Genomic DNA, 27516 nt, shown 5'->3' with positions numbered 1-27516 from the left:
CGCAACCATTTTGGCTGCATAGAAAACGCGTCTGCCACTTTGAGCATCGACTAGGCTACCAAAAGAGGAACCAATGCGTAACCAGTGTTGCACTTTGTACATGTTGGCTAAATCAGCAGATGCTAACAGTTAGCACACGCAAAATGTGGGGAAAATAATCTGTTACGATCATTTGTGCTGCTACGGCTTAATAGATATTGCACAGTTGAATTTAATAACTGGCAAACACCATAAAGATGACTTTTTACAACATAAATGACGGTGGTTAGCAGCTGCTAAGTTGCTAACGTACATAACACTGAACATTTGGGTCAAACTGACAACTTCGATGGTATTTTGAGCACACATAAAGAGAAATAAATCAGGATTGTACAAACTTGTCAAGCCTTTGTTTGATCAGATTTGAAAGCACTCAACGGCAAGAGAGGAGGTAATTCCATGTAGCAGCGTCGTCGCCAAATGGACGGGGAGGGGGGGAGCCCTCCTGACACTTAATCGGAAATCCAATATGGCGGAAAGTTGATGGATAAACCCTTTAGCCCTCGTCACCGTTTGAGTCCATTAACGCTGCGCCAATACTTTCCTACCGCAGGGGGGCGTGTTCAGAAAAATAGTCACGTGACATCCACATCTCTATTTGGGTAACCCAGTTAGGTCCAGAAGTATTAGAACATTGACATTAAAAAAAAAATAAATAAATGTCTTGATACACTGCCACAATGAATTTGAGGTAAAAACTCTTTGAAAGTAACTCAAATGTTGACTGTTAGTGTTTTTATGTCAAATGAGATAGAATAAAAAAAATGTTTTCAACCAATGTTTCGTTTTGTTTACATTCTATAAATAAAAACAAAAAGAAAAAAACATTTTACAGTGAAGATGTCAAATTTCAGGAGATTTGTGTATGGCACTACAGATATAAGTTATTAGGAGGGATGAATGCATGAATAGAAAAAAAAAAAAAGATCAATTCAAGCATGTCAAAGAAACAGTGTTTATTTGCAGTCTAGGTGGAAATGATGCAATGTGCATCTAAACGGAGACAAATGTGAGATACAAACACTTTGGTACATTTTGATTTTTAGTGGATGAAGCTGCGGTGAATCTGCATGTTACGAGTTGTCACTTTTTTAAATTCAATTATTGCATTTTAATTCTGATTAATTCATAACATTGAACATTTAAAAGTTACCTTTCCTACATTGAATATTGCACAATGTAATTAAAACACTTCTGCGTTGTCACTAAAGTAATCAGTCATAGTGTTTGTATGGTGTACAAAATTGTTACAAAAGGCATATGTGATTTGCAAACAATTATACAACTGGCTAAAACTAAGAAACAAGCACATCTGTTGAAATGAGCACAATAGAGCTGTCAAAATGTTGACAAAAACAGTTCTACTTGCATGATTACCGGTCGTTTACAAATCATGTAGATTCCTAGACTAAGATTTATTAATTAACATTGATAAACTGGACAACATATGGTAAAAATATTTCCTGCTGAAATGTGTTGCATGTTCTACAGCAACACATTGCAACAATAAAAATACTACAACAGTGAAACAGCAATAAAGTGCAAAGAGAGGTTTCAAAAAAATGCACTGGGACTGACCTGAGAAGTCACAAAAGCAGTATACAAATGCTCTAAAATGTCTTCTTCAATCATATTTGTTTGTTTTTAATAACATGGAGGAGCTTCATGTGACTGTGCTTATCATTGGATTTGGCCAAGGCCTTCAATAAAAGCAGTTTAAACACTATTACAGATGTGGGCTCACCTCTAGACGAGATTCGGACAAACGCGACAAATTAGCTCACTAACAAAGCGGCCACTCTCATCTTGGGTGTTCACACATCGCCTACCTTTTTTTTTTTTTTTTTAATCATCACATTAAGTTTGCTGAATTTAAGAGGAGTGAGAATTTCATTCCTGCTTCTTTATCCGACACATAAATTCATCATCTCTCCGGAATCAACAAGAAGAAAGGTAGTAAACAGTGAACATGTTCTATGTCAGGAATACTATACTGCCTATGATCAGTGCCAACTACAACAACAACAGTTAAAACATTAACAATATTGATATGGTAAAAAAATAAAGAGCCAAAATCACATCCATAGATTCTCCTCATAGATATCAAACCACAGGATCTCTAAGGTGAATACGCAAAGCTACCGACGTTAGCAAATACGATAAGAACATGGAAAGCACATCAAATCTTATTCCTCTCACAGAGAGCGCTCACATGGTTGTTTCTACAATGGTGTGCAGGGCGGGCTTGATCAAGCCGTTGTTCCCGTTGGGGTCCAGGGGCTGCGTCAGCTCGCTGCCTTTGGCCGGCATGTACTCTTTGGGCCGAGAGCTCACGCCTGACTTCGCCGGGGCCGCCACTGCTTTGATCCGCTGCGTGATAGAGGAAAAGCCAGGTGATTATCACAGTGGTAATATCACCAAACAACCGCACTTGTGGACATTTCCGAGTCTTCAATTAACATGTGTGAATGTGGGGGGTGAAGCCAAAGCATTCTGAGAAAATACTTGCAAGCAAGGAGAGAATAACTTGAGGCATTTGACTCAAAGCCTTTAAACCTTTAAGGTACACATATTTTTTTCCTTTACATACGTACAATACATTTTAAATTAATCATTTACAGTAGATTTCTTTTCTTAGAGTTAAGCGCAAAGTTAATGTTCAAACTGTGTGTATTTTACAGTGACTTATTCAATATATTTAGTTGGCACTTTGCGAGCTAATTATTTGAAGTGGTACTTGTACAGTAGAATGTTTGCGAAACACAAGTTTGACACATCTGTATTAGGGGGAACAACTTAAGAAGTTGAGAAGGGTGGCGATAGCGACAAAAGATTAGCTTAGCATACAGCCAACTTCCTTGAAAACCTCCTTTTTTGTTAAATTATTTCTACACCTGAATAACAGGAATATGGTAGTTTAAAAAAAGGCCTGTAAACCATTTCACTGTCTTTGAATCTATGATGAGAATAACTTCAGCAAAATTAAGGAGAAGGGTGGATAGCAACAAAGGATTAGCTTAGCATACAGCCTATAGCCTTGTTTACAACTACCTTGAAAACCTCCACCCTTTTCACCAAAACTATTTTGACACTTGAATAACAGGAATATGTTAGTTAAAAAAAAAAAAAAGTGTGGGGGGGCGGGGGGTACTCTAAACCACTTGACTGTCTTTGAATCTATAAGGGAATAACTCCAGTAAAATAAAGGTGGAGATAGCGACAAATGATTAGCTTATCTAACTAGCATATAGCCAATAGCCTTATTTATAAATGTCCTTGAAAACCCACCCCCTTTTCATCTAAATTATTTCCACGCCTAAATAACAGGAATGTTAGTTTCAAAAAATAAATTTAAAAAAATGCCTGTACATGAAATAAAGCAACACATTTCTTTTCCATTATTTCCTATCAGGGTTACAATTGTTTTGCATTCTTTCATTTTAGTTTGCTTTTATAAAAAAATAAAAATAAATAAAAATCTAAAAGCGTTTCTTTTTTGTTTGTTTTTTTTTAAAGAAAATGTTTCATTTTAATTAATTTTAGCTTATATATAGCTAGCTAGCTAGACAGATACTGACGATGAGATTATTTGTTAAGTGCAATATTGAAAAGGTGACCAAGTGTTGTTTAGTAAACTAAACAAAAATTCCCCTAATCACTGTTTGACCTTCTTTTTTATGTACAGCTGAAAGAAAAAGAAAAAAAAAAAGTAGAGGAAGAATGAAGGTTGGTCGGAAGAGTAAGTGTTTGCTGTAATTCGCTGAATTGCGGTACGATACATCAACTTTACCACCCTGCAATGACGGTTAGAGTTTGAAGTCAGTTTATCACCAATCAAGTGTTTTAGCATCAATAGACATGGACGTCACACAGGGAACAACAGGTGCTGGGTCTGTGCGGCAAATTAGCGGCAGTGCCTCAAGCTTGTGGAAATATTTTACAAAACATAAGAAAATATGCATTGTGAGCTTACAGTATTTTTGGGGGCTGAAGGCAACCTGAAAACATATCAATCACATCATCAATCGTCATCAGCTACCAAAAATCTGAAGTCGTTCCACCCTTTGTGTAGTATTTGTTTTGTTTGTTTACGTATAGATTGTGTTTTTCATAGTCATGGAACAGCTGCAAGTCATTTTCTTTCTCATCTTTCGCTAGCTTCCTTTGCAAGGAGGTAAGTGTGACATTGTTGCTCACATTCCCCTTTTGTGTCCACTCACTTCAATGAGGGGTCCCTCAGACTGCAAGATCTTGATGACCATCACCATGGGGATGCAGATCATGGAGGCCAAGGCCAAGCACCAACCCAGGCCGATGGCCCAGTCAGGGTATTCGTACACTTTGTTGTAGGTCAAAGGCTTGTACTTGACCAGCGAAAAGACAAAACAGCCCTTAGAGACAAACACAATCGGGTTTTAGTTCAACGCACAAAGTCAAAGTCAACATTGACCACGTACGATCATAAGCGGTACGACTACAGCAACCGTCTCACCATGCAGAGGACTGGTGTGATGATGGTCCAGCTCCATTTCATCCAAGGGTTTGGTCTGTAGCCAATCATATCCTCAACTCCATCATAGAAATTATCGACTCCTGACAAATATAAAAGAGAAAGAACACTTTTGTTATTGAATGGCCTCCAACATGCGTGTTAACGTGGAAATGCTTTACGGCTTTACAAGCTCTTATCCGTCTGTGCAAACAACATATCTTGTAACAATCATATAGCTTGACAAGCACCTACTCTGTCCCAGGTAGAACTAGTTCACTAGGTCATTTCTCCTCAACAACAGCACATTTAAAAAAAAAAAAAAAAAAAAAAGTGTTTTAAAAAAATACATGTTCGGCTAACTACAGTATGTGTAATTGTTAAATGGTACTAAATATTTTTTAACATGGTTACATTGTCCACGATAAGTTATATTATTATATTATATTGTCATCATCATATTCAACATTTTACACGTCCTTGAAATGGCAGTTCATCTTGTCATTATGGGCTAATGGCCACTTTTAGAAACTCAACGATGTTTCCACCAGCATTTTGTCATCTTCAGTGTTGGCTCAAACAATAGAAAGTTGCAGAATTCATATTTACCCTTAGGTTTTTGATTTTCATTTATATGTGTGGAGTTCAATGCAATATGTCCACTCTGTCATAGTCAAATACCAAATGATATTTAGAAAGTCAAAATAGTTGTTAAACAGAACAGCTTGCCAACAGAATCATGTGCTAATTAAATGCTAACATTAGCCAAATAAGTCCATCCTGTCATTGTCCACCCTGTCAGCAAACTCACATATTTTGCTGTTTGCATGTACACGGTCTGCTTACAGTTAATTTATAGGAAAAATCTGAGTTTAATATGATAAATATGAAATTCAAAAGGAAAATCTAAACTTTTAGGGCATGAAACAGGGATGTCGCTCAGGCATCTTATGGTGATTATTAACATATTAACAACTCTTTCATATACAGCTCATTGTAAATTAAGGACCGTTCAAGTAATCAATAAATTGATTGGGAATCATGAAGTTGATGGTGTGGACTTGATTGTTGGTTAATCATGTTTTGAAGCAAGTAGAGAATGGCTGGGTGGTATGCGCCGTTTCACTGATTCATCTTGTTTGCCATGTAAAGAAGTACAACATGATGTCAGCTATGGGAACAGAACTTGGCTATGATTCTCCTGTGGGCAGCATTATTCTGCTAAATAGCATGGAGACAGGAGTTCAGAACATTCAGAGAATGATTCTTCCAAGTTTCTTTCCCTAGCTGATCTAATGCGCAATAGATTTTGTCATTCCGTGCTCGTTTCGTTACTATGGAAATATAAAGTAGATGTGTGTTAGGACTATGTGGCTTTTCTTTCACTGTAACTTAATATTGTTGGATGGACAATTACATTGAGTTAAAAAAAAAAAAAAAAAAAAAAAAAAAAATCTACACAGCATCATCTGAACCATAATGAATGGTGTGAACCGATTCACAGTGTTTTACCACATTTGTGTTTTGCAGGATCATTACTTTGATAAAAAAAAAAAAAAAAAAAAACAGCTCACGTCCACTTACCATAAACCCAGGCTACAGCAATGCATTCAAAAAACGCAACCCACAAAAGGCACACACCGCTGGCTGCATAGTAGTCGAAGAGTTGGAACACGTACATGCCACCCTGGGAAGAAGAACAGCAACATCAATCCCCCAACCGATGTGAATGTTGCAAATGAAGACAACCGCAGAGATGGAAGGCGACATTGAAACCGAGGGTCGGCCGGGATGTCAAATACAAAGCGAAAGAATGTTGGCGCCTGACCAGCTGTGGACGAGTTCAACAGGTGCTGAAAGCTCAGTGAAGTGCAGTTTTAACGACAGATAAAGCGAGCTGCCCGTTTCTTCCATTCAAGGATGCTCAGGAACGCGAGAAGAGAAAATGAAGGACGCCGTATTTGGTTGTAACATGAAGGCCGGCGGAAAGTTTGTGACGTTATCGCGAGTCTCTCTTGCTTCTCCAAATAGAATCAGCACAGGCTAAAACTTACCTTGGTTACCATGGCAAGTCCGAAGAGATAGCTTATGAAACACATGATGGCGATGAAGATCTCTCGTCGGTAACCCTTCCTGAGGAGGGACGGATACAAATCCACGATGGACGTGATCTGTCCTTCCACTTCAACAAACTGCAATGACAAAATCATCTGTTATTAGAATTTAGTGGCAATTAGGTTATTTATAACATATTACACTTGATGCAGTTTTCTGTTTATCTACTTCAGGCATTTTTACCCATTTAAAAGCCAGCAGTAGTAGTATGGTACAGTGGATATAAAAAGTCATCACACCCTTGTGTCATAGACTAAGGTTTTGGGACATTATTCAGTTTTTTAAATTTCTCCTCTTGAAAAAAGAAATCAATTGAGTTGACCATGTTATAGGTCACAGATGTTGGGGGGAAAAAAAGGTCTCATTTTATTAGATTGCAAAAACCTGGCATTTGAACACGGTTGTCTCATCTGCGCTAGTTGTCAAAGCTTTTTAGAATATGTGATTTCTGTTTGATAGCTACCCTATCTTCAAAGTTACATTTTTTTGTGTGCATAAACAAACAAAATGAACAGTATTATGTCAGAGCTAACTGACTGGTCAAGGAAGATACAAAGAATATTTGGACTTAAACTTTTGGAGGGACTTTTTTTGGCTTGGCATTTGGACCGAGATTGTTCTTAAAAAACTTCGGTGTGGACAAAGATTTATTTATTTTTTACCCTGGCATGGAGGAAAAATGCTAATGTTGATATGATAGCATGAGCATTCACCTTATTATTTTATTTATATTTGACAAAAAGTATTTCATATGGAAGAGGATTTAGGGCCAGGGAAGAGAAGAAAAAAAAAAGGTGGGCAGCATTCTGACTTTAAAGTGAGAATTTTGACTTTAATCTCAGAATTCTGACTTTAAAGTGAGAATTTTGACTTTATTCTCAGTATTTTGACTTCCACCACAATTCATAGGTCTACGTCACAAAGTCAGAATTCTGACTTTAATTTCACAATTCTGATTTTAAAGTGAGAATTCTGACTTTAAAGAATTCTGACTTTCTGACTTCCATCCACAATTCATAGCTCTACGTCACAAAGTCAGAATTCTGAGAATAAAGTGAGAATTCCGACTTTAATTTCAGAATTCTGACTTCAAAGTGAGAACTCTGACTTTAATCTCAGAATTCTGGCTTTTAAGTCAGAATTCTGACTTTAAAGTCTGACTTCCACCCACAATTCATAGTTCTACGTCACAAAGTCAGAATTCTGACTTTAATTTCACAATTCTGATTTTAAAGTGAGAATTCTGACTTTAAAGAATTCTGACTTTAATCTCAGAATTCTGACTTTCTGACTTCCATCCACAATTCATAGCTCTACGTCACAAAGTCAGAATTCTGAGAATAAAGTGAGAATTCTGACTTTAATTTCAGAATTCTGACTTCAAAGTGAGAACTCTGACTTTAATCTCAGAATTCCGGCTTTTAAGTCAGAATTCTGACTTTAAAGTCTGACTTCCACCCACAATTCATAGCTCTACGTCACAAAGTCAGAATTCTGCGAATAAAGAATTATGAGAATAAAGTGAGAAACCTGCCAAGCCCCTTTTTTTTTTTTTTTTTACACCACTTCACTGCCCCTAACCCTCTTCCGTAATTGCACGCCATCTATGTCATACATTGAGCACATACCTGGCTGTCAAGACCAAGCAGCAGCAGCATGATAAAGAAGAGGATGGCCCAGAAAGTTGGCAGCGGCATCATGGACACTGCTTTCGGGTAAGCGATGAAGGCCAAGCCGGGACCTGGAGGGAAAACAGATTGGGGAAGGGGAGGAGAGGGGGTAAAGGACAGCGTTAACAACTCTTGTCCAATTTAAACTCGGACGACAGAAGTCAGCTAGTGAGGCTGAACATGGCCTGGCCACTCCCTGTAATCTACAGGAAATGTGACCTAATCTACACGACAGCTCATATGTTAAACAAAAAGATAAAGTGTATTACAGATGTTCTTGTGTTCTGTAGGTGTTTACTTGCAGGACAGCAATAAAAATAAATGAGTCAGAATGCAAGCAATCACATTAACTCAGCCTCATTGAACTCGACCATTCGTACATAAACGGCAGTTTTAATTGGTCGTATAGTTCACCTGGTCACTCGTATATCTGACATAAAATATGACTTTATTTCACAGACGCGAGCTCCTCAATAGATCCACAAATACAACACCACAAAACACAACTATACCCTGAAGATAGATCACCTATTAGGCATTTATTATCTTACATTTACAACTGGACAAAATGTACAGTGTGTGTGATTATACCAATAAAGTGGGAAGCCGTTACCCACTGTCCACAGATCTGGGCCATCATTAACAACTCTCTTATGTCAACTCAATACTGTGCTGCCATTCAATGTTGGGAAAAAGAAAGCAACACTGGCCATCGTAAATCATTTACAGTTATCCTAAACACTTTGCACCAGGAATAAGATCAACCTTGACCCAGTCCCAAAACAGAAATTCTGACAAAACAGATGCATATCTAAAACCAATAGATTCTGCCAACAAGACAGGTATGACAAATATGCTCTTGAAAGTGATAGGAACAAACGGGAGTTTAGGAAAATACAGGACCTTGGTAAAAAGTGAATTTAGAGATATGTTTCTCCATACATTAAACAGTACATGTCTGAGAATAACTGCCAAAAACATGCAATGGCTGAGGATTATGTAAGTAATTAAATGTGGATATAGCGTCAAATGTTGTTGTTTTTTTTGTGGTGTAGCTAAAACAGGGCTCCCACTATTTTTTTTAAATTTTATTTAACCTTTATTTAACCAGGATAGTCCCGTTGAGATTAAACACCTCTTTCAAGGGAGTCCTGGCCAAGAGGCAGCAAAACAGTTTACATTACAGTTACAAATAAAAGTTTCACTTACAATCACATAAAAATTATATAAAACAGTTACTATATAAAAAGCTACTTCATTTGGCCTGCTGTACACTGAGTAACAAGTTCAAAAGTGACGAGTTGATACATGGGACCAAAAATAAATAAAAATAATGTAAAAAAAACTTTAAAAAGTTGGCAACTCATTGCTACACACAATTAAGCAACCCATATCAACCTGCAGTGAAAATATTAATCTAAAGTATTATTCTTTTGAACCACAAAAACATGGTGCGACTGTCATTGAAGAAGCAAATAGCCTCAACAAAGGGAAACTGAGTGGCTCTTAGCAATGACGGATTGTCCCATTCATGAACTGTAAACTTTTGAATCATTTTCTATATTTGGCGATTGTTTTCAATCAATCAAACTTGGAAAGTAAAAACAATTTCCTCTCTGGTGTGTGTTTTACAAGACAATTCACTTTCACATTACAGGGACTTTAACGATAGACTCATTGAATGGCTAGATTGTATTAACAAATATACCAGATAAATTGCTAAACAAGGTAGCAGCTATACGAGTGACTCGGTGAACTGCGGAACAAATTCAATGGAGTGTATGGTGAAATTGTCTGATGTCACATGACAATCGTGGTCATCTTTTTTTTTTTTTCAGCATCATCAACATAACCTCTGCTGTGTCATCAAATCAAAAAAATATACTGTACATACACAGGAAGCATCACAGTCATACAGCCATGATCACGTCATTTGAGGTCACAGGACTGCATTGGTGTTGAAGCCAAGCAAGAGTTGATTAACTACAGCAGCGAGCATGCTGAAAGACGGCTCATCTCAAAGACCGCACGGCAATGAGAGAAAGAAAAAAAAAAAAGAAATCCAAAACAGAACGGATGTCATCCACCTCTGGCGATTGGCAGCTTGTTAACAGAACAGGGAGGAGGAAGAGGAAGAGGAGCGTCGCTGGCAGTGAGGAGCTCATGGCCAATAATTGCACGCGAAGCTCAATCTTCTTAGCCGTGTCCCAGAGCTACAACAGGACACGAGCAGCTTGGATGTGGGACACGAGGGCACAAATGAGCAAAAAGGGAAGCTGCGCTTATTAAAAGTGATGTCAAAACCCAATCCTCTGGCACCTGACCTGGAGTGTGCAATTGCCGATACCCCTACATTTCAGCATCGTTGATTTGTTTTGTTTTTTCATTTGATTTGGGATTTTTTCTTTGGGATAAATCTCCAATTGTCTTTTCTGTTTGGCAGCAGCGCCCACCATCACTGCTGCCATCACCTTGGACCCTCGTACCTGACTCTGCCACATCGGCAATGTCCACCCCTTGTTCTTGTGCCATGAAGCCCAGGACGGAAAATATTGCGAAGCCAGACACAAAGCTGGTACCGCTGTTGAGGACTCCCAGCAGCAAACAGTCCCTATGTCACACATATGTCATGGAGGTTGTTAATGAACACACACGGAACCGAAGTTCCCATTTTCTTTCTTTCTTTTTTTTTTTTTACGCAGCCGTCTCGGACACGTCACTACTTCTGACCCACTTCTGACCCGCCCCTCTCCCGGAGGAGGCGTCGCTCACCTGTAGCAGTTGTACTTGTATTTGTTGTAGCTCCCCAGTGACGTCATGGCGCCCAAACAAATGGCGTACGAGAAGAAAATCTGGGTACCCGCATCAATCCACACCTTTGAGTTGGGATAAGAGGAGGTCACTTGGTAATACATCACAAGTATTGAACTGAATTTACTCATGGCTGTCATTGTGTATGATGCTAGATTGACTGGCAAATTTTATTAGTTCCAGCTCATAGTTCAATGCACTCATTAGCGCCCAATTAATTAATTGGCAGGCCAATTTAATTGGCAGATAAGCCATTTTAAGGTTGGTGAAAATCTGCCTTTTTTCAGATTGTTCTTTAAAAAAAATAAAAAATAAAATTCAAAAAAAAAATTAAAACATTGTGACCAAGACAACAATAATGACATTCAAATGTTTGATTTTTGCACATTTCCTCCAACTAAATACTAAGTATAATAAATAATAACAATGCAAAATAATTATAAAAAAAAATAAAAAATTTAAATAAAATAATAATAATAAATTATTATTATTATTATTATTATACAAAAAAATAATACTAAATACTAAGGACAGAGTAATGTAAAACAGTCAAATGTTTGCCTGTCATTATTGTTATAAATTTATGGACAACATTTTCTTATTATTATTATTAAATGTATTTTCATACTTGTGTTTTGTTTACCCCCAAAATTTTTGCACATTTTTTCATCACTGAAAGTGTGCCTTAAAAGTGACTCCCTGCATGTACCTGTATTAGTATTTATGTTTTTCACAATTTTTGTACATTTCCTCTCTGTTGAAAAGTTAAATACTCAGGACAGAGTAATGTAAAACAGTCAAATTGTTAAAAGCATTAAAAGGAGCAAAAAATAACTTATTCATTATATTTCTACATAATTGACTGATTAATCAGTCATGGAAATTTTATTCTGTCAAATATTGGAATCGACCGTAAAAAAAACAAAAAAAACAAAAAAAACTGTATATATCAAATGAATTTTCCCAAAATATACATAAATAAATAAATAAATATATATATATATATATATATATATATATATATAAATAAATAAAGCAAGTGTTCTTTTATCAAGTGTTCTTTGGCCAAAAGTTGTGCGCTCAAAGCTTCATGCTAGCTAATTAACAATTGTGGCTAGCAGCACAATCAAAATAAAAACGTGACCAAGGTCACAGTCAAGGTATACTAATTACTGTATAAGCAACAAAAATAACCTGAATGCGCAACAATACTCAAAACATTTGAAATCATTTGTAGAGTTACCTCTGGGTCCTGCAGGCGACTCAGGTCAGGGTAAAGGTAGAACTTGATGCCCTCCGCTGCGCCCGGCAGGGTCACTCCTCGCACGAGCAGCACAATCAGCATCACAAACGGGAAAGTTGCTGTTATGTACACCACCTAGATAGGACAAATGTGTCATCAAACGTCCATTACCCAACTGTACTCAGAATACAGGAAACGATTCACAACAGCTATCAAGTGAACCATTACAGATAATAATCCAACAACAAACCCATAAATACTTCCCTGCTGTCCTGGCCCAGTTTTGGTGGCAAATGACAAACAATAATAATCAGAGACCACATCACTCCATCTCCTGACTCACTTTCCCAGTGGACTTGACTCCCTTCCAGATGCAGAAGAAGCAGATAACCCATACTGCTAACAGACAAAGGGCCAGATCCCACTTGAGGGGCCCGATGTCTTCAATCCCAGAGGAGATGCTCAGGACGTTGCGCCTGCACAGGATGCACATTAATTGCCAGCTCGTTCTTTTTACATTTTAAAAACAACGAAGAGATGTGACATGGTTAAAAAATATATATGTATTTTGATAGTTTGACAGGAAAAAAATCTGTATAAATAAGGGCAAGTGCGAGTTAGTAAATACTCACTCCCAGAATTCCGTCACAGGGGACGTAAAGTTGGTAACATTTGATGCCAGCCAGATCGACTTGTTCTTTCGAATGGTGTCCTCCACACAGTTTTCTGTGTTCCAGGGCTGCTTGCATTTGGCCCAAGGGAGCTCAGGCTGAAAGCACTGAAACAGGTAGTAGAGTCCCCAGGCCAAGATGACGATGTAGTAGATATTCAGAAGGGAGACGATCACGATTGAGGCATAGCCAATACCTGCCGTCGAGAAAAGAGGAAAGTAAATGCAACCTTACATGTCTGTATTACGGATTCAAATGGCTCCAAAGTCACCAGATTCCAATCTAATCAAGACTCTTTATTTGGGGAGTAGGGCGTATAATGTTGCAGGTGTGACGCTATCAAATGGACCAAAAGCTCTGAGCGATGTTTCCACATCGCAGAAGAACGGCAGAAGCTCTGAAGGCGCGCTGCATAAAATGTCCGACGTGACGCGACTTCGAACATTACCATTACTAGTCACGCTGACTTGCCAGATAATGACCTCCCATTTTAGCCCCGTCGTCACCCTCCACCTCCTCCGGAGGGGAAAATTTGGCTCTTCTGCTGCGAAATTCTTCTACTGTGGCTAACTTTGTCAGCGGCAACCATAAAAACCAAACAGCTGCGGAGTGATAACTTGCTGTGGATTTGGCACTATGCAGCTCAACACCTTTCACACACTTGTATTAATTTGAGCCATTGTAAAATGGGCCCTTCCTTATTTCAGTTCTTGTGCAGTGTATAAAAATGTTTGTATTAAATGTGACGCAACGTCTGCATGTGTATAAGGTCATCTGCTGCAGGCACAGGAAGTTGATGGAACATGAATGCATCCATCTGTCCACCAATTCTGTTGCCACAATTTTGAGCACATCTGTTCATCTTATTATTTTATATTTCATTTCTCAAAACAACATAGGAGCATGAAGATGAGCAAAGGTGCTTGGTGAAGTTAATATTGTTTGTACGTGAGGACAGTGACACATTTCTGACCTTTCCATAAAGGAGGTGACAGTGAGGAAAAAGTAACTCAAATATATATTTGCTATCAATTACTGCTTTTGTGAATAAGCATCTTTTTCTGTTCAATTGCCGTCATCACCACTTTTATAAATGGGGTTGGGGGGTGGGGGGGGGGGGGGGGATACTTGTGGGCATCCAAAGATTATGTCAAATTATTCATTTAATAAAAAATATAATTTCAATCGGAGTCTTGAAATGTTGAACTAGATTTAAGTACATATTAAGAACGCAGGAAATTTTTGCACATCGTGTGCCGTTTATTAACAATGTACAAAAACATTCCAAGTCTATGAACAATTAACATCAGTGTTAAACATGAATTAAATTTGCACACATACACTTGTTGAGTTTAATTTGTTGAAGGAACAAGTCATATTTTGTCCCCTGATTTCATTTACCACACACCCTATGAAAAATATACATTTGCTATTCCTACTTTATTTACAGCCACATAGTTATTTTGAAATACCTTATTTTAAAATCTATGCTTTTAATTTTGAAGGCCGCTATGTACTTCCAGCTTCACGTCTCCGTTTGTCATTCAGCTCATGTATTTATTTTTACTTTGTGCAAAACAACGTTAGCTTATTGATGTCCGTCCAAAACAATCCATCTGAACATAAAAGTGATTTTAAAACAGTCACTTCTGTCTCACAGGGAAACCAACATGACATTGCCAAAAACATGTCATCTTGATTGGACTCGTGAGATTCTTCTTCTCCAGACTCCTAGTGAGGTGGATTACAACATTTTGTGGTAAATAGCCCCAGCTACTGTGCAGGAGGGACATAACAATTAGTAGGCGTCTGATTGAAAAAAAAAAAGTTGGCAGACTGCATTGCAAGACGTGCGGCGCCACTGCACCGGTGCCGTGATATGTCAATCATTTGGCACCTAGGGGTCCAATCACATTTGAGGGGGGGGGGGGGTTCAGTGCCACCCCGGCCTCCCCAGTGACACACAAAATTACGACTGAGAGGCCAAGACATTTTAACTCATTTTTGTTTTCGCTCAGGTTTTGATTTCTTAAATCAATGTTTGGATTACTTTAACTTTGAAATTCATGACAAACTGCCCATTGTTCAACCACTGAGTCATTCATGTTCCAAGGGTCCACAGCACAACTAGATACTGGAAAAAGACGTCGGTGTAAACAAAGCGCTGTTGTTGACCAACTCATTACTACTAGCATTATCCATTCATATAAACGAGGTCAACGAGGGGCAAGCGTCTATAATGATTTTGTGCTATTTATGGATGACTTTGGTGTGAACCTCAATACAGAATTTCCTGCTCCCTCTTGCTATTTTTCATACAAATTGTCACCTTGTCATGCCAAATGTGAACCCATGTGCATTTGACGGGTGTAGTAAAAAGCTACTAAAGTGCGATGATGTGAGCTTGTTGGCCAGTTATCTTGAACGTACTCGATGGAGAAATGGCAAATATGCCTCAGAAAACAGAACAGCAGCTAGCGCTCTGGTCTGAATGTGTCTCGTGTGGAAATGTAGGGTGGGGGGGGGGGGGGGGGGTCACAGTGCTACTGTCTACGTGTTCTGCATCACGGACACAGACAGAACATGACAAAAACAGCATGTCACAGTCTTCAGAAATGAAAAACAAAACGTACTGTGCGGTGGAAACAGATCCCACAGTGCTCATTGCTAGGCAACTTGTCTTTTTTTTCCCTGTCGTGTCTGTTTCCATGACAACCAAGAATCCATCAATCTATTACATAGACACTCACAACCTGCAATGTATCATTGTGCCTTTGGTATGTGCTCACCGGATAGTGCTTTTAAGCACATTTTATTCTTCTTCAATGCTGATTAATAATTGCATATTAATGACTATCTTGTGAAATTGGGAAAAATTCTATATAGGTTGAATTAAACCGTCATAGGTCAGTGCAGATAATCAACTTTGGGTTCACTTGAGGTCCAGAGAGCAATTTTTAGATTCACAATTTCATGGCATAAATGTTCGGTGCACCACCACAAGATAATCCACCCCGAAATATTATCAGCTCCTCTTATGGCACAGTAACTTCTACACCAATGTAAACTAAAACAGCAACAATAAATCTATTGTTAAAACTGAAAATGTGAGAAACATGATGTATATGTGTACGAAATGTTGCATGCGCATCATGTGTCAGTTTACCTTTTAATGAGCCAATAAAAAACAATAAAAAGATGTCACATTAAGTTTATACAAGCAGCGCATCCCAAAAGTCCCAACACAAAATTCTTTTCATGTATCATTTGGCTAGACGCCAGCGGCATTTGACATGTTCGGCTTTGTAAGCATATTATTCCCTTGCCATTTCTCGCCAATTGACACGAGAGAAGCGTTTGTTTTTCTGTCCCCGACAAGAGTTTAGGGCTTGCTTGAGAAGCTTTATAGCCATCACACTACTCCACCTTGTAGTATAATTTCTGCTCTTTACTAGGGATGTAACGATATCCAAACATCACGATAGGATATCACGATATGAAGGTCATGATGCGATAATTATCACGATATTGTGGGGAGGTTGGGGATATATATATATATATATATATATATATATATATATATATATATATATATATATATATATATATATATATATATATATATAAAAAGGTCACAATATTGTTTAAAAAAAAAAAAAAAGAGCTCATACTTAAAAAAAAAAAAAATCACAATATTGTGCTTTTGTACATAACAGCAATGCATATAAACCACCTACAATCTCTAAAAATACTTAATATTGAGGCACTTACTTGCTAATGCAAGCACACATTGAGTTCCTCCACATATTGACTCAGTTCACAAGCATACTACGTGCCCCTTCATCTGACCCTTAACTCATTCAAGCCCAAAACCTGTAAAAACGTTTTTAATACTTAGTCATTCACTCCCAAAAACGTCTTTACACGTTTTTTGTTTCTATGCTAGAGCATACAAGGCTTTGATGCAGCTTATGACATCAAGAGGAGGCTTAAAGCAATGGTAGTTATTAAAAACACGGCCAGAAGGTGGCATCAGAGTATAAGAGATCAGCCAAGGCCCTGATGCAACAAGCTCTGTTTGTCAGTGTTTTCACCAGGGATGTGAATATTGATGAAATTTAGCTATATTCTAATGCTAATGGCTGCAAAATGGAAACAGATACAAATATACTTTTTTTTTCCTGATGAAAGAAGAGACTAATCTTTCTTTTTGTAGGTTCCATGTTTTTATAGCAATAGAGCACAATATTCTGTGGGCCTTGCAAAAATTGTCAAAAGGGAGTTTCTTCAATGAAAATGGCTGGGAGTCAGTAAACATAGAAAGACCAAAACATGCCTTGTGAAAATTAAACGGCACTTAAAAAAGAAAAAAAAAAGAAAAAAAAAGAGCCACTAGAGGGTGCTAGAACTGCACAAATGGAAATCAACCTGACTTTTTTAACAAATGTGCTACTTTTAATATCGTGACATGATGATGACGACGATATATTGTGGCAGTTTTAATATCGGGATATCACGATATTGCTGTTATCGTTACATCCCTCCTCTTTACCACCACTGATGAAGACACCAAACTTCTAGAGCAGGCTTTCACGCAAAGCAAGGAATAGTCTATCCAGAGAGCTGCACTGGAACTTTGCATCAACAAAAGCTTGATTGAGGTGATGAGTATTTATCAATTGTGGTAGTAGCAGACTATCCTGCGGCGTTTGTCAAGAGCAGCTGTCTGGAGAAACTTGCCATGAATAGCTGACCTTCCATTGGGGCAATGTGATGGCCAGAAACTTTCTCAGAATGGCAGTGAGCAGTGATGCAGAGAGTGTTCGGACTGACCCGTGAAGATGGGGCAGAGTTTTTCCCAGCAGGTGATCCCTCCTTCAGAGGTGTACTGGCCCAGTGCCACTTCCAAGAAGAAGACTGGCAGGCCTCCCCCAAACAGGAAGATGAAGTAAGGGATGAGGAATGCACCTGGGTGATAAGAAACAGGAACCCCATCAGATGATTTCTCACTACTTTTTACCACTTTCTTGTTCTCCAACCTACCTCCACCATTCTTGTAACAAAGATACGGGAAACGCCAGACGTTTCCTAATCCGACGAAGCCTCCGGCTACGGACAAGACAAAGTCGAGCTTGCTAGCCCACTTCTCCCTCTGCGGCGCCTTGCCTTCGGCCTCGTCTTCGGGCCGCGTGCCTGGACTCTTCCCCGGCGAGGGTTTCAACGTGTCCTTGTGGAAGTCCTTCAGGCATTGAAGCTTCTCTTTTTGGGCCATGCTGCGGAGAACAGCGGGCACGTAAATTAGACGGGCGCAGGCGGAGGTGAGCGGGACGAGGCGGCGAGCATTAGCGAGATAATACCGTCTCCTGATTGCGTTACAGAGTGCTGTGTAATCAGTGGGTACGTGATATTCAGTGGCATGGTGCTAATCTTGCTAATCTCAGCAGCTGATGCGTGGAGGTCATTCAAGATTGGAGAAACGTTTGGGTGGCCGATTTAAATAGAGACAGGCCAACTTGTCAAATTAGGTAAATTAAACAAGGAAACCAGGCTATCAGTCATCATTATGATTTACTGACTTAGGTTTCTGTCGCACGTTTGTTAGAATTTTGTGAAGTTGTCAAAGTCAACGTTTAAAGGACTTTAAGTCAAAGTGTTTAGTTAACTAATTGAAGTAGATAACTCGGCTTTCATATTTTGATTAATTTGCTTTTATTAGATTAACTTTTTTTTAATGAATAAAAACTAGGGATGTTCGATACCACTTTTCAGACCGATACCAATACTCAGACCCTCAGTACTCACAGATACCAAGTGCCGATACCAGTAGTACATTTTGATCAATTAAAAAAAAAAATCACTAAAAGATATTTTTAAACAAAAATATTTCCTTTAATTTTGACAAAAAAAAAAACACAGTCACTCTTCAATAGTGTTAACGCTCAAAATAAAACACAAAAATGCTCTTTTAGTTTAGGATTCACTTGTAATAAATGTTTAGCCTTGAGGCGTTTTAGCAAGTTGATAGTATTGAACGATGCACTCTTCATTCCGCCTCTTGCGCGTCTTGTGCCGCAAGTTCACATTCTGCGATGTGTGGTTTGTCCTCGTCAATTTTGAAGTATTTCTAAACTGGTGAAGTTTTGGTGAAAAACTTAGACATAACAAGTGATCCTCATGATTTACCAGGGTGTTAAACTGCTGCAGGGTAGCGCCAGCTACAGGCAAGGAGGACTCACTCAACGTTGGAATTTTTATTTTAATTTTTTTTATTTTTATTTTTTTTAAACCGCCCTCCGGCATCGGTCACTTGTGCTCGTCTGCGTCACAGGTACTGGTCCAATACCACTCGCCCATCCCCAACAAAAACATACATGGGAAAAGGACCTTGCAAAAAATAATATTAAATTCAATTGCAATATTGGGGAGTGGGGGGTTCATAATTGTATTATTTTTCAAAATTGTTGAAGGGGGGAGGGGGGGGGGGATTCACAAATGGGATTATTTTTCAAAAAAAAAATGTTCATCCCAATCAGAAAGTTAATGAATCAAAGACAATTCCACTATGTTTATTGCTGGTTGAATAGCAAAGAAATCAACAACATGCACTTAAGAGGTGACAAAGTTGACATTTATCTTGTGCTACAACACTCATAGGTCCAAATTTAGAGCGGAAGATAACGCCAAGCCCGCTTACAGTAAGGTCAAGTCAAGTGCTTCTGAACTTTCCGAGAAAGAAAGGCTTCATTGGTACATACATACTACATACATGCATCATTTCCCAACCTGTGGGAGTTCACATTGTTCATGGGTCAAAACCTATTGTGAAATATGAGGTGAATGACTGTTGCCAAATGTTGCGCCAAAACAAATAAAAGCAGGACAACAACAAATGACATTTTACAAGCCTGCAGCAAACTTTGCAACATTCTCTCACCTCAACAGCCCTCTGTCCAAGTGTGAGCACTGTGTCATCATTTTCTGGCATTTTTCTCTCCTCGTTATGCATGGCAAGTCAAACTGAGTGGCTTTTCCATTCTCCAGCCTCATTACATAACTGGATCTCACCCACACCATTTCTCATCCTCTCGCTCGCTTTCCCCTCTTTTGCTCCCGTAAATGCTCCTGCACCTGCTTGCCTGACTTTTTGGTGCCGGGACACTCGCTGCACGCTACATAGGAGCTTAATTCTAATTGCCTCTGGGATTTAACACTATTCGTTTTCATGAATAAATAGTTACATATTTAAAACGCATTCATTTTGACGTAGAAGTTCTACAATTTTAGAGAAGCCGCTATTCTCTCTCCCAGATAATAGTTGTGAGAATTCTTTTAAAAAAAAATTTTTTTAAGCACACTTAGAAGATATACATCTAAATTAAACTAGTCCAGCATACCCTTTCAACAAACTCTAAAATAATTTAGAAAACCCACAATAACCCTAAACATCACATCCTCTATTAAAGTTAATAAAGAAAACTTACATTTCCTTCATGGCTGCAACAATGTCAAAAGTTTGCCGTTGTCAGCTGTCACCATTCCTCTGTACTGAGTGCATTTATGCCAGCTCGGGTCACAAGAAGTGGAGCTGACAGCAGGTCCCGCCCCTCGGCTAAAGACAATTAAATCCAAAGCAGGGATTGGACGGAGCCTTGCTTTGACAGACAACTCAGGTACAAACATGGGAGACTGTAAATTTCCACTTCCCACTGCTAACCCCCCCTCCCTCCCCAACACACACGCACACACGTACACTTTGAATTCAAGTTGGAGATGCAGAAGACAAATCAGTGGGGAAAACAAAGGGAGGTTCAAACCAGTAGTTCTCTTGGAGTCCACTGGGCCGTGGACCGAAACCGCGCCACAGGCCATTTGGTACCAGGCTGCGCAAAAAAAAAAAAAAAAAAAATCCACCTGTCCCCTTGTCAAAACATTCACGTGATGCAGTTAAAACATAAGCCTACAAGTTAGCTTAAAAAAAAAAAAATTGCATTTGGAGCACTTCTTTGATAAAGGGAACAGCCGTACAGGAGAAGAGCCAACAACAAGAAAAAACAAGTGGCATTAAGAAACAAATATCCCCAGTCCTACTTAAGGTAAGCATTTATTGCTAGTTGACTCACACGCACGTCAAACCTGCGCTATGTAATGTTGCGACAGGTTCGGAATTGAGGCAATAAATAGGCCATCAAAACTGCTTGGGCACATGGAGCCCAAACACTCGGCATATAAAGATATAAAGACAAGAAATAAAAGATTACCCCAAAATGTGAACAACGCACTGAAAAGAAACAAGCGTAAGTACAAGTACATTCAGTGTATTTCTCAACTAATCTAAACATGACATTCTGATTAATATTGCATTTTTGGAATATGAATAAAGAAGCTATCTCAGAGGGTGGCCATTGTGATGTCATTTTGAGGTGGTCAAGTTCAACGCTAATACACTTTCCAATACAGTTGAATAGTTCCATAAGGTATGTAAACAATTAGGCTACACTAACATTGAAGAATGTGGTGCCTGTTCACTGCTAGTGGTTAGCGGCTAGCCACCAAGCAAGTAGGCTAGCAAAAGACAGACTACTTTCAAAGGCAATTTGAAAGATGGAAATGACTGCACACTTTGATGCTGACAGGCTGACACAGTTGAGGTCCCTATACAGATTTTTTGAACAGGCTTACTCAAATGTGCAAAATGACTCCTGTGGTTCTGATGTCACTTCGTCTCAAAGCCCAAAATGTCAATAATGTTTCTAGAGAAGAAAATACAGTTTGCTGATATGCAGTTTCAAGGTTGATTATCTAAAAAATGAAAACCAAGAGGTCGCTGTTATGGAAGATAATTATTTAACATGTATTAACATAAATTTGTACTGTATTGCATTATGAACACTTGGAGTTTGTTTCACTATGGACTGGTCATTCTTTGTACACGAAGGAATAACAAAGTAACTTACAAAGTAACTGACCGATAAGCTTGCTCGGAAGAGACTGCATGTTTTCCTGCCCAGTTGACCCTCCTTTCGCCTTACAAATTCCTAAAATAATCTCTTTTTCGTTTTTCTGCGCACTCTCTCACAGACCACTATCTTGTACACTGCTCTGTTAGACTTGTTTATATTTGAAGCTTCAAATATAAAGAAACCCAAAAGACAAATTGTTTTCCAGACTATTTTATTCATCTCGCCTGACTGCTGAAAATTCCACAACAATTTGGTGTCAGAAGTTGGATAGCTGAAGATCCGTCAGTGAACCTCAAGGACGTCGGTGGGTGGCCTCCGGGGTCTATTTCAGCAAAAGTTCTAGAGATGAGAGGACCGACCCCTTGGGTGGATCCGGTCGACTTCACGTCTATCCAACGAACTCAAAATTTTCACCAGGATTCGTGAGATGTGTATTTTCTAATTTTGTTTTAGTTCAAAATATTTGGAATTTGATTTTGTTCTAATTCAATTGGGAAAGTGAGAATATATATAAATATATTCTAAATTCGTTACCACCAAGTCCTGTCGTCAACGTCTTGGCCAGCGTAGGGTTTTTTCCGAGAAACCTGAGGTTCGTAGAGTTGGTCTTAGGATTTTAAAGGGATCGTTCGGATTTTTTGACATGAATCTCAATTTCATCCTCACCTCCAGTGTGTGCGATCAGCACTGACTTACCCCTGTCAGCATTCTGTGACACGAGTTCTGGTCCGGTGTTGGACGAGAGGAAAATAGTCCAGCAAGCTGGCTGGGGTCACGGAAATAAAACTGTTTTTCTTCTAAAAATTATTTGTGTTCAAAAGAGTGATACATTTGCATCACAATACTCTTTTCTGAAAAAAGTCAGACCCCCTTACCGCCAGGCGCTACTTTTCTGTTCGTTCGTATCACTGCGCGGCGCCCTGCAGCCAGCTCATCCTTCCGCCTTCGAAAAGACAACTTCTAAACAAATTTTCAAATATGACCATGAAAATAGACTACAGTATATCATTGTATTTATGTATTTATTTATGTATTTATTAATTAATTAATTTATTTATTTTTTAAGTATCATTTAACTATTGAATCTCTGTAGTTAGATTGTATGGGACTTGAAAAATTATATACATCAAATTTTAAAAAAGGAACAAAATGAATGAAAAACATTTCACGAGACTTAACAAATGTGAAAATATTTGGCTCTTGGTTACTCCAGTTTTATTTTGGCGAAAGAATTAACTTTGTAGCATTACCTCTGCTACACAATAATGATTTGATCCGGCAGCCACATTAGGATCTATAAGCAGCGGACATGTTGAGAATAGATTAGGGCTTGTTCAACATATGCTTTATACAACTCTTGCTGGACTCTAAATCCTATCCACTCTGTGTCCTCTAATTTTCCGTTTCACACTAAAGCATCAGAAAAATAATCAGCAGCATGCTTTCGCAGAGGGTCCCTCATCACACTTTGGCAACCAAGCATCACTATTAATGAGTATGTTGCAGCAGTTCTGGTATGCAGACCACTTTGAATCCTTGTCCTCCATTCTGCCACGACACGTGCTTTATCAACTGCGTGCTGTAAACAAGTCCAGTATGAGCCTATAACATAGCCTAATAAGGAAATATGGATGCAGTTACGTTCAGTCAGTTCAAACGCCACTCAATGCTCCATGAGTGAGTCCACAATGGCTGGCGTGCGACAATTAATTATAAAGTTAATAGGGTCCTTGACAGGATTTGCACAGTTTAACGGGGGGAAAGGAATCAGGAATCAGTGGATGACAAGTGCTATCCCACTCTCACACACACGCTCGACCCCTCTAAGATCTGCATGACAACATAATCCGTCGCATTTTGGCCCATGTCATGCTCGATGGACTACATCTGTTATGCAACATTGGAACAGTCACTGTGTAAACTATTGTGTAGCGAGAGCACGCTCATCACATTCATGTATGATTCTTTGAGAGAATGAAATAAAAATGTGATCATAGCAAGGGTGCTTTAATTGCTTTGAGGTGGGTTGGCCACCATTATCAATACAACATTGTAAAGGGAAATTAAACTACAATCACGGAAGAAAGTATTAAACCACCTTATGTTCCTCAATTTCTTGTTCAATTTAATGCTACCACTAAAGGTGTGACTAACAATCTATAAAAAGAAAATGTGGATTGCCTAAAAGCATCAATTTTGGCAGTAGGTATACTGAGAGAAACATGGAAAACGGCTAAAGATCTCTTATAAGCTATTTTTGTTATGAATTTGTCCAAACAAATGTATTTTAAATGAAGAGGACAAAGCATGGTCTAATATATCAAGCCTTATTTACCTTTAAATGGGTCATGTCTGGCTATGCATGAGATTGAATTTGAATTACAAGCTGAAAAATAAATACTCAGAATTTGAATACTAATCTTAAAATAAACACTCAAAGGTCATGATTTTTGATAAGTAAACTATTTAAACTATTTGAGTTATTCATTTAATCAATCAGAATACTCGGAGGCAAGTTTGTTATTGAATGAACTAAGCAATATATATATATATATATATATATATATATATATATATATATGAACAGTGACAATGGCTGTTATAGCGTTGTGTTATCACAGGCATTTTTTTTAACAGCAGCATAAAAATGAAAAATGGCATCTAATCATCAAAGACAAGGAAAAGCCTAAAGGCATGACTTCAAAATCATTCGACATTAAACGTCATCAGTAGCCTACTTATATTGCATTGCCATTTTGTGGCTTCACGTGAAGAATGCACAAGAACGGATTTACCTGGCAACTGTGCGGCTTGCTCCTCGTCTCGGTCCTCAAGTCAACGTTGATTGAAACAATTAAGGCAATTTTCCCGCGTGACCATGACGCGCGTTGGAGCCGCTTGCTTTAATATCAGTTTGAGTGGAAAATCACCAGCTTCGCCATGCAACAACCTCTTAAAGCGACAGTCTCCACGAGCGCACCTGACTCACCGAGCCCCTTCAAATCATCATCACATTTTTTTTAATCTTGTTTGATAAGTTGTGTTGACGAGTGACATGCACGCACGCTTCACTTGTCCACGTTTCCTTGCCAGTTTTGTTCCTGTGCCGGTGTATTGTCAAGGAAATCCCAACGTTCATCCCAACACGCGCAGTAATGACAGCTGTCTCGGAAATTAAGGAATATAATGTAGCAAGATCTTCTTCTGATTTATACTACAAATCATTTAAAAGTGTCATATTTTTTTTATATTCATATATTAATGTGGTTAATAATGCTCAGCGTGTAAGCATTCTTGAAGAGATGCCTTCACTGCAAACATTCCATATATGTGTGTGCGTAAATGCAATGTGCATTTTTCCAACTGTTGGCAAAAAATAAAAATAAAAGTTTTCATATCTTAGAAGCGTAATACAATTAGCAAAAACTAACACCAGATTCAGTGCCCCAAAATTACTCTAAATCAGTTGAAAAAAAGTCCATGCAAGAAAAATCCTGTTGACGTGAGAGGCTCCAAATCAACAATGGGTTAGCAAGAAAAACAAAAAAAATATTTAATATAAGGTCAAGGTCATTGTTTTGTTTTTTATGACCTCTACTTAATTTAAACACATTTGGTCTTAACTTTATATTTAATATGCTATAAAAGCCACGATTACAAAATTATGTCTGATATCATAACTGCATGCTTGAAGTTTCTAACAATTATTTTATTTTTTTTTACATTTTGTTTATTTTTTATGATTAATTTCTTGGAGCCGAACACATTACTTCAATACAAAAAAAGAAAAAGAAAGAAAGAAAAAAAAGGGAGAGAAAAAAGGAAGACACCGCAGGGACTCCTGGTTCAAGATGGCGGCTAAGACTGCACGTCCTCAACAAGCCAAGGTTCCTCCAGTGTTTTATGTCCGCACTTCTACAGATTATGCCAACGGATCTCACCACTGCCATCTGCTGGCAGATGATATTCGTACATTCTTGTACATTCTTGGCTCCAGCGTGCATTTTCAGTCGCGTATCTGGCTGGTCAGAAAGACAAATATGTGACGTCACACATATTCTTTGACAATCTTAGACTGTTGAACTTCAGCATGTGCGGTGGAGATAAACCGTTTCAGTTTTTCGTAATATTATTCTTATTATTTTTTGGCATTGCTAAAACAGGCCCAGTGATGCACTTGGGAAACTAGCAAAAATCCGTGCGAGCCTCCGCTGACGTCAATGAGGTATATGCTACGGAGGAAGCGGGAGTTCCGACTTTCACACACTTGCGCTGTTTCCGGTTGCTGTTTACGTCGTGTGGGCCGCCTTCCGGTGCTTGCGCTTCCGCCCTTGTGGCTCTCGGTTGCGCGTTCCCGTCGATGGGTGTGAGTGTGTAGTGTGTCTGTCTCAGTTCTCCGACGCATTTCAGAGAGCTGAGAAAGACATGCGCGCTCATCGGTGGGAGCGCGCGGGTGTTGGTGCGAGTGTTGGGACACGGCCTCTATGTCTCAGCAGTGGCCGGAAACGGCTTCGGTGTGTGACGTACGTGGCTTCTACCCCATTCTCAGTGCGATATATGTACCACTAGTGTAATGTGGGCTCCCTCTAGTGGTACCCAAAGGAATCACTGAATTAAAATTTCAAACTGTGCAAAAATAATTGTCGTAAAACTATTTTTTTGGAGGGGATGCTTTTGATAACTACAGATCAGTTGTACAGTGTTCCCTCGTTTTCCGCTGGGGTTAGGTTCCAAAAAATACCCGCAATAAATGAAATCCGCGAAGTAGTTAGCTTTATGTTTTACAACTCTTCTAAATGTTTTAAGGCTCTAAAATCCCCGACCGCACAATTTATACACTTTTCTCATTGAGGCATTTACATGTTCTCACATTTCTCTCTTGTTCAAACATTGACAATGTTCAAACCTTCATAAATTTTATAAAATGGGTATATTACTGTAAAAAAAATTGCACTTAAAAAAAAATCCGCGATACAGCGAGACCGCGAAAAGTGAACCGCGTTATAGCGAGGGATGACTGTATTTAACTTTTATGGTCAATAGTTTTAATTTGTCATTATATCTTTTAGAATTGTTTTCAAACATTTATTCACGTACAATTTTTAACTTTTGTGCAATTTTTGATGAAATCATTACATAAAAGTAGAGCTTTTCTATATTTAGGCACAGTGTTAATGTTCAAGCTGCACATGATGCTGTACAGTGTTCCCTCGCTATAACGGGGTTCTCTTTTCGCAGTCTCGCGGATTTTTTTTTTAGTGCAATTCTGCATGCATTTTTTTTTTTTTACAGTAATGTACCTTCCATCCATCCATTTTCCTGACCGGAAAATCAGCTGGAGCCTATCTCAGCTGGCTTTGGGCAGTAAGCAGGGTACACCCTGAACTGGTTGCCAGCCAATCGCAGGGCACACAGAGACGAACAACCATCCACACTCACAAGCATACCTAGGGACAATTCGGAGCGCCCAATCAACCTGCCATGCATGTCTTTGGAATGTGGGAGGAGACCGGAGTAC

At 38.7% G+C, this 27516-nt stretch overlaps 1 protein-coding gene across 2 annotated transcripts; it reads right to left on the bottom strand.

Moving 5' to 3' along the window:
- Positions 1–980: 980 nt before the first annotated feature.
- LOC144013694 (sodium- and chloride-dependent taurine transporter-like) lies at positions 981–24962 on the bottom strand. 2 transcript variants are annotated; one of them, XM_077512838.1, is made up of 14 exons: positions 24794–24962; positions 18082–18311; positions 17872–18006; positions 13000–13234; positions 12711–12843; positions 12368–12502; positions 11086–11189; positions 10800–10924; positions 8272–8384; positions 6583–6720; positions 6113–6215; positions 4532–4632; positions 4260–4430; positions 981–2409 (listed from the first exon to the last, which is right to left on the bottom strand). In XM_077512838.1, exons 2-14 carry the CDS (start codon positions 18308–18310, stop codon positions 2248–2250), a joined length of 1884 nt encoding a protein of 627 aa, XP_077368964.1. In that variant the 5' UTR covers position 18311; positions 24794–24962; the 3' UTR covers positions 981–2247. The 2 variants fall into 2 exon arrangements, with proteins under 2 accessions (XP_077368964.1, XP_077368963.1); XM_077512837.1 differs by lacking the exon at positions 24794–24962 and adding an exon at positions 20520–20660.
- Positions 24963–27516: the final 2554 nt, after the last annotated feature.

The sequence above is a fragment of the Festucalex cinctus genome, chromosome 2 (genome assembly GCF_051991245.1).
Source record: "Festucalex cinctus isolate MCC-2025b chromosome 2, RoL_Fcin_1.0, whole genome shotgun sequence".
Lineage (NCBI taxonomy): Eukaryota > Metazoa > Chordata > Actinopteri > Syngnathiformes > Syngnathidae > Festucalex > Festucalex cinctus.
The sequence above is the reverse complement of the archived record's forward strand: the minus strand, read 5'-3'. Positions and strand labels throughout refer to the sequence as shown.

Bases quoted from the DNA above. Each gene is read 5' to 3' on its own strand.
- LOC144013694 (XM_077512837.1), bottom strand. The intron at 18,007-18,081 runs GTAGGTTGGAGA...CTTATCACCCAG, and splicing joins TTGTTACAAGAATGGTGGAG to GTGCATTCCTCATCCCTTAC. The intron at 2,410-4,259 runs GTGAGTGGACAC...TCTATCACGCAG, and splicing joins CTGAGGGACCCCTCATTGAA to CGGATCAAAGCAGTGGCGGC.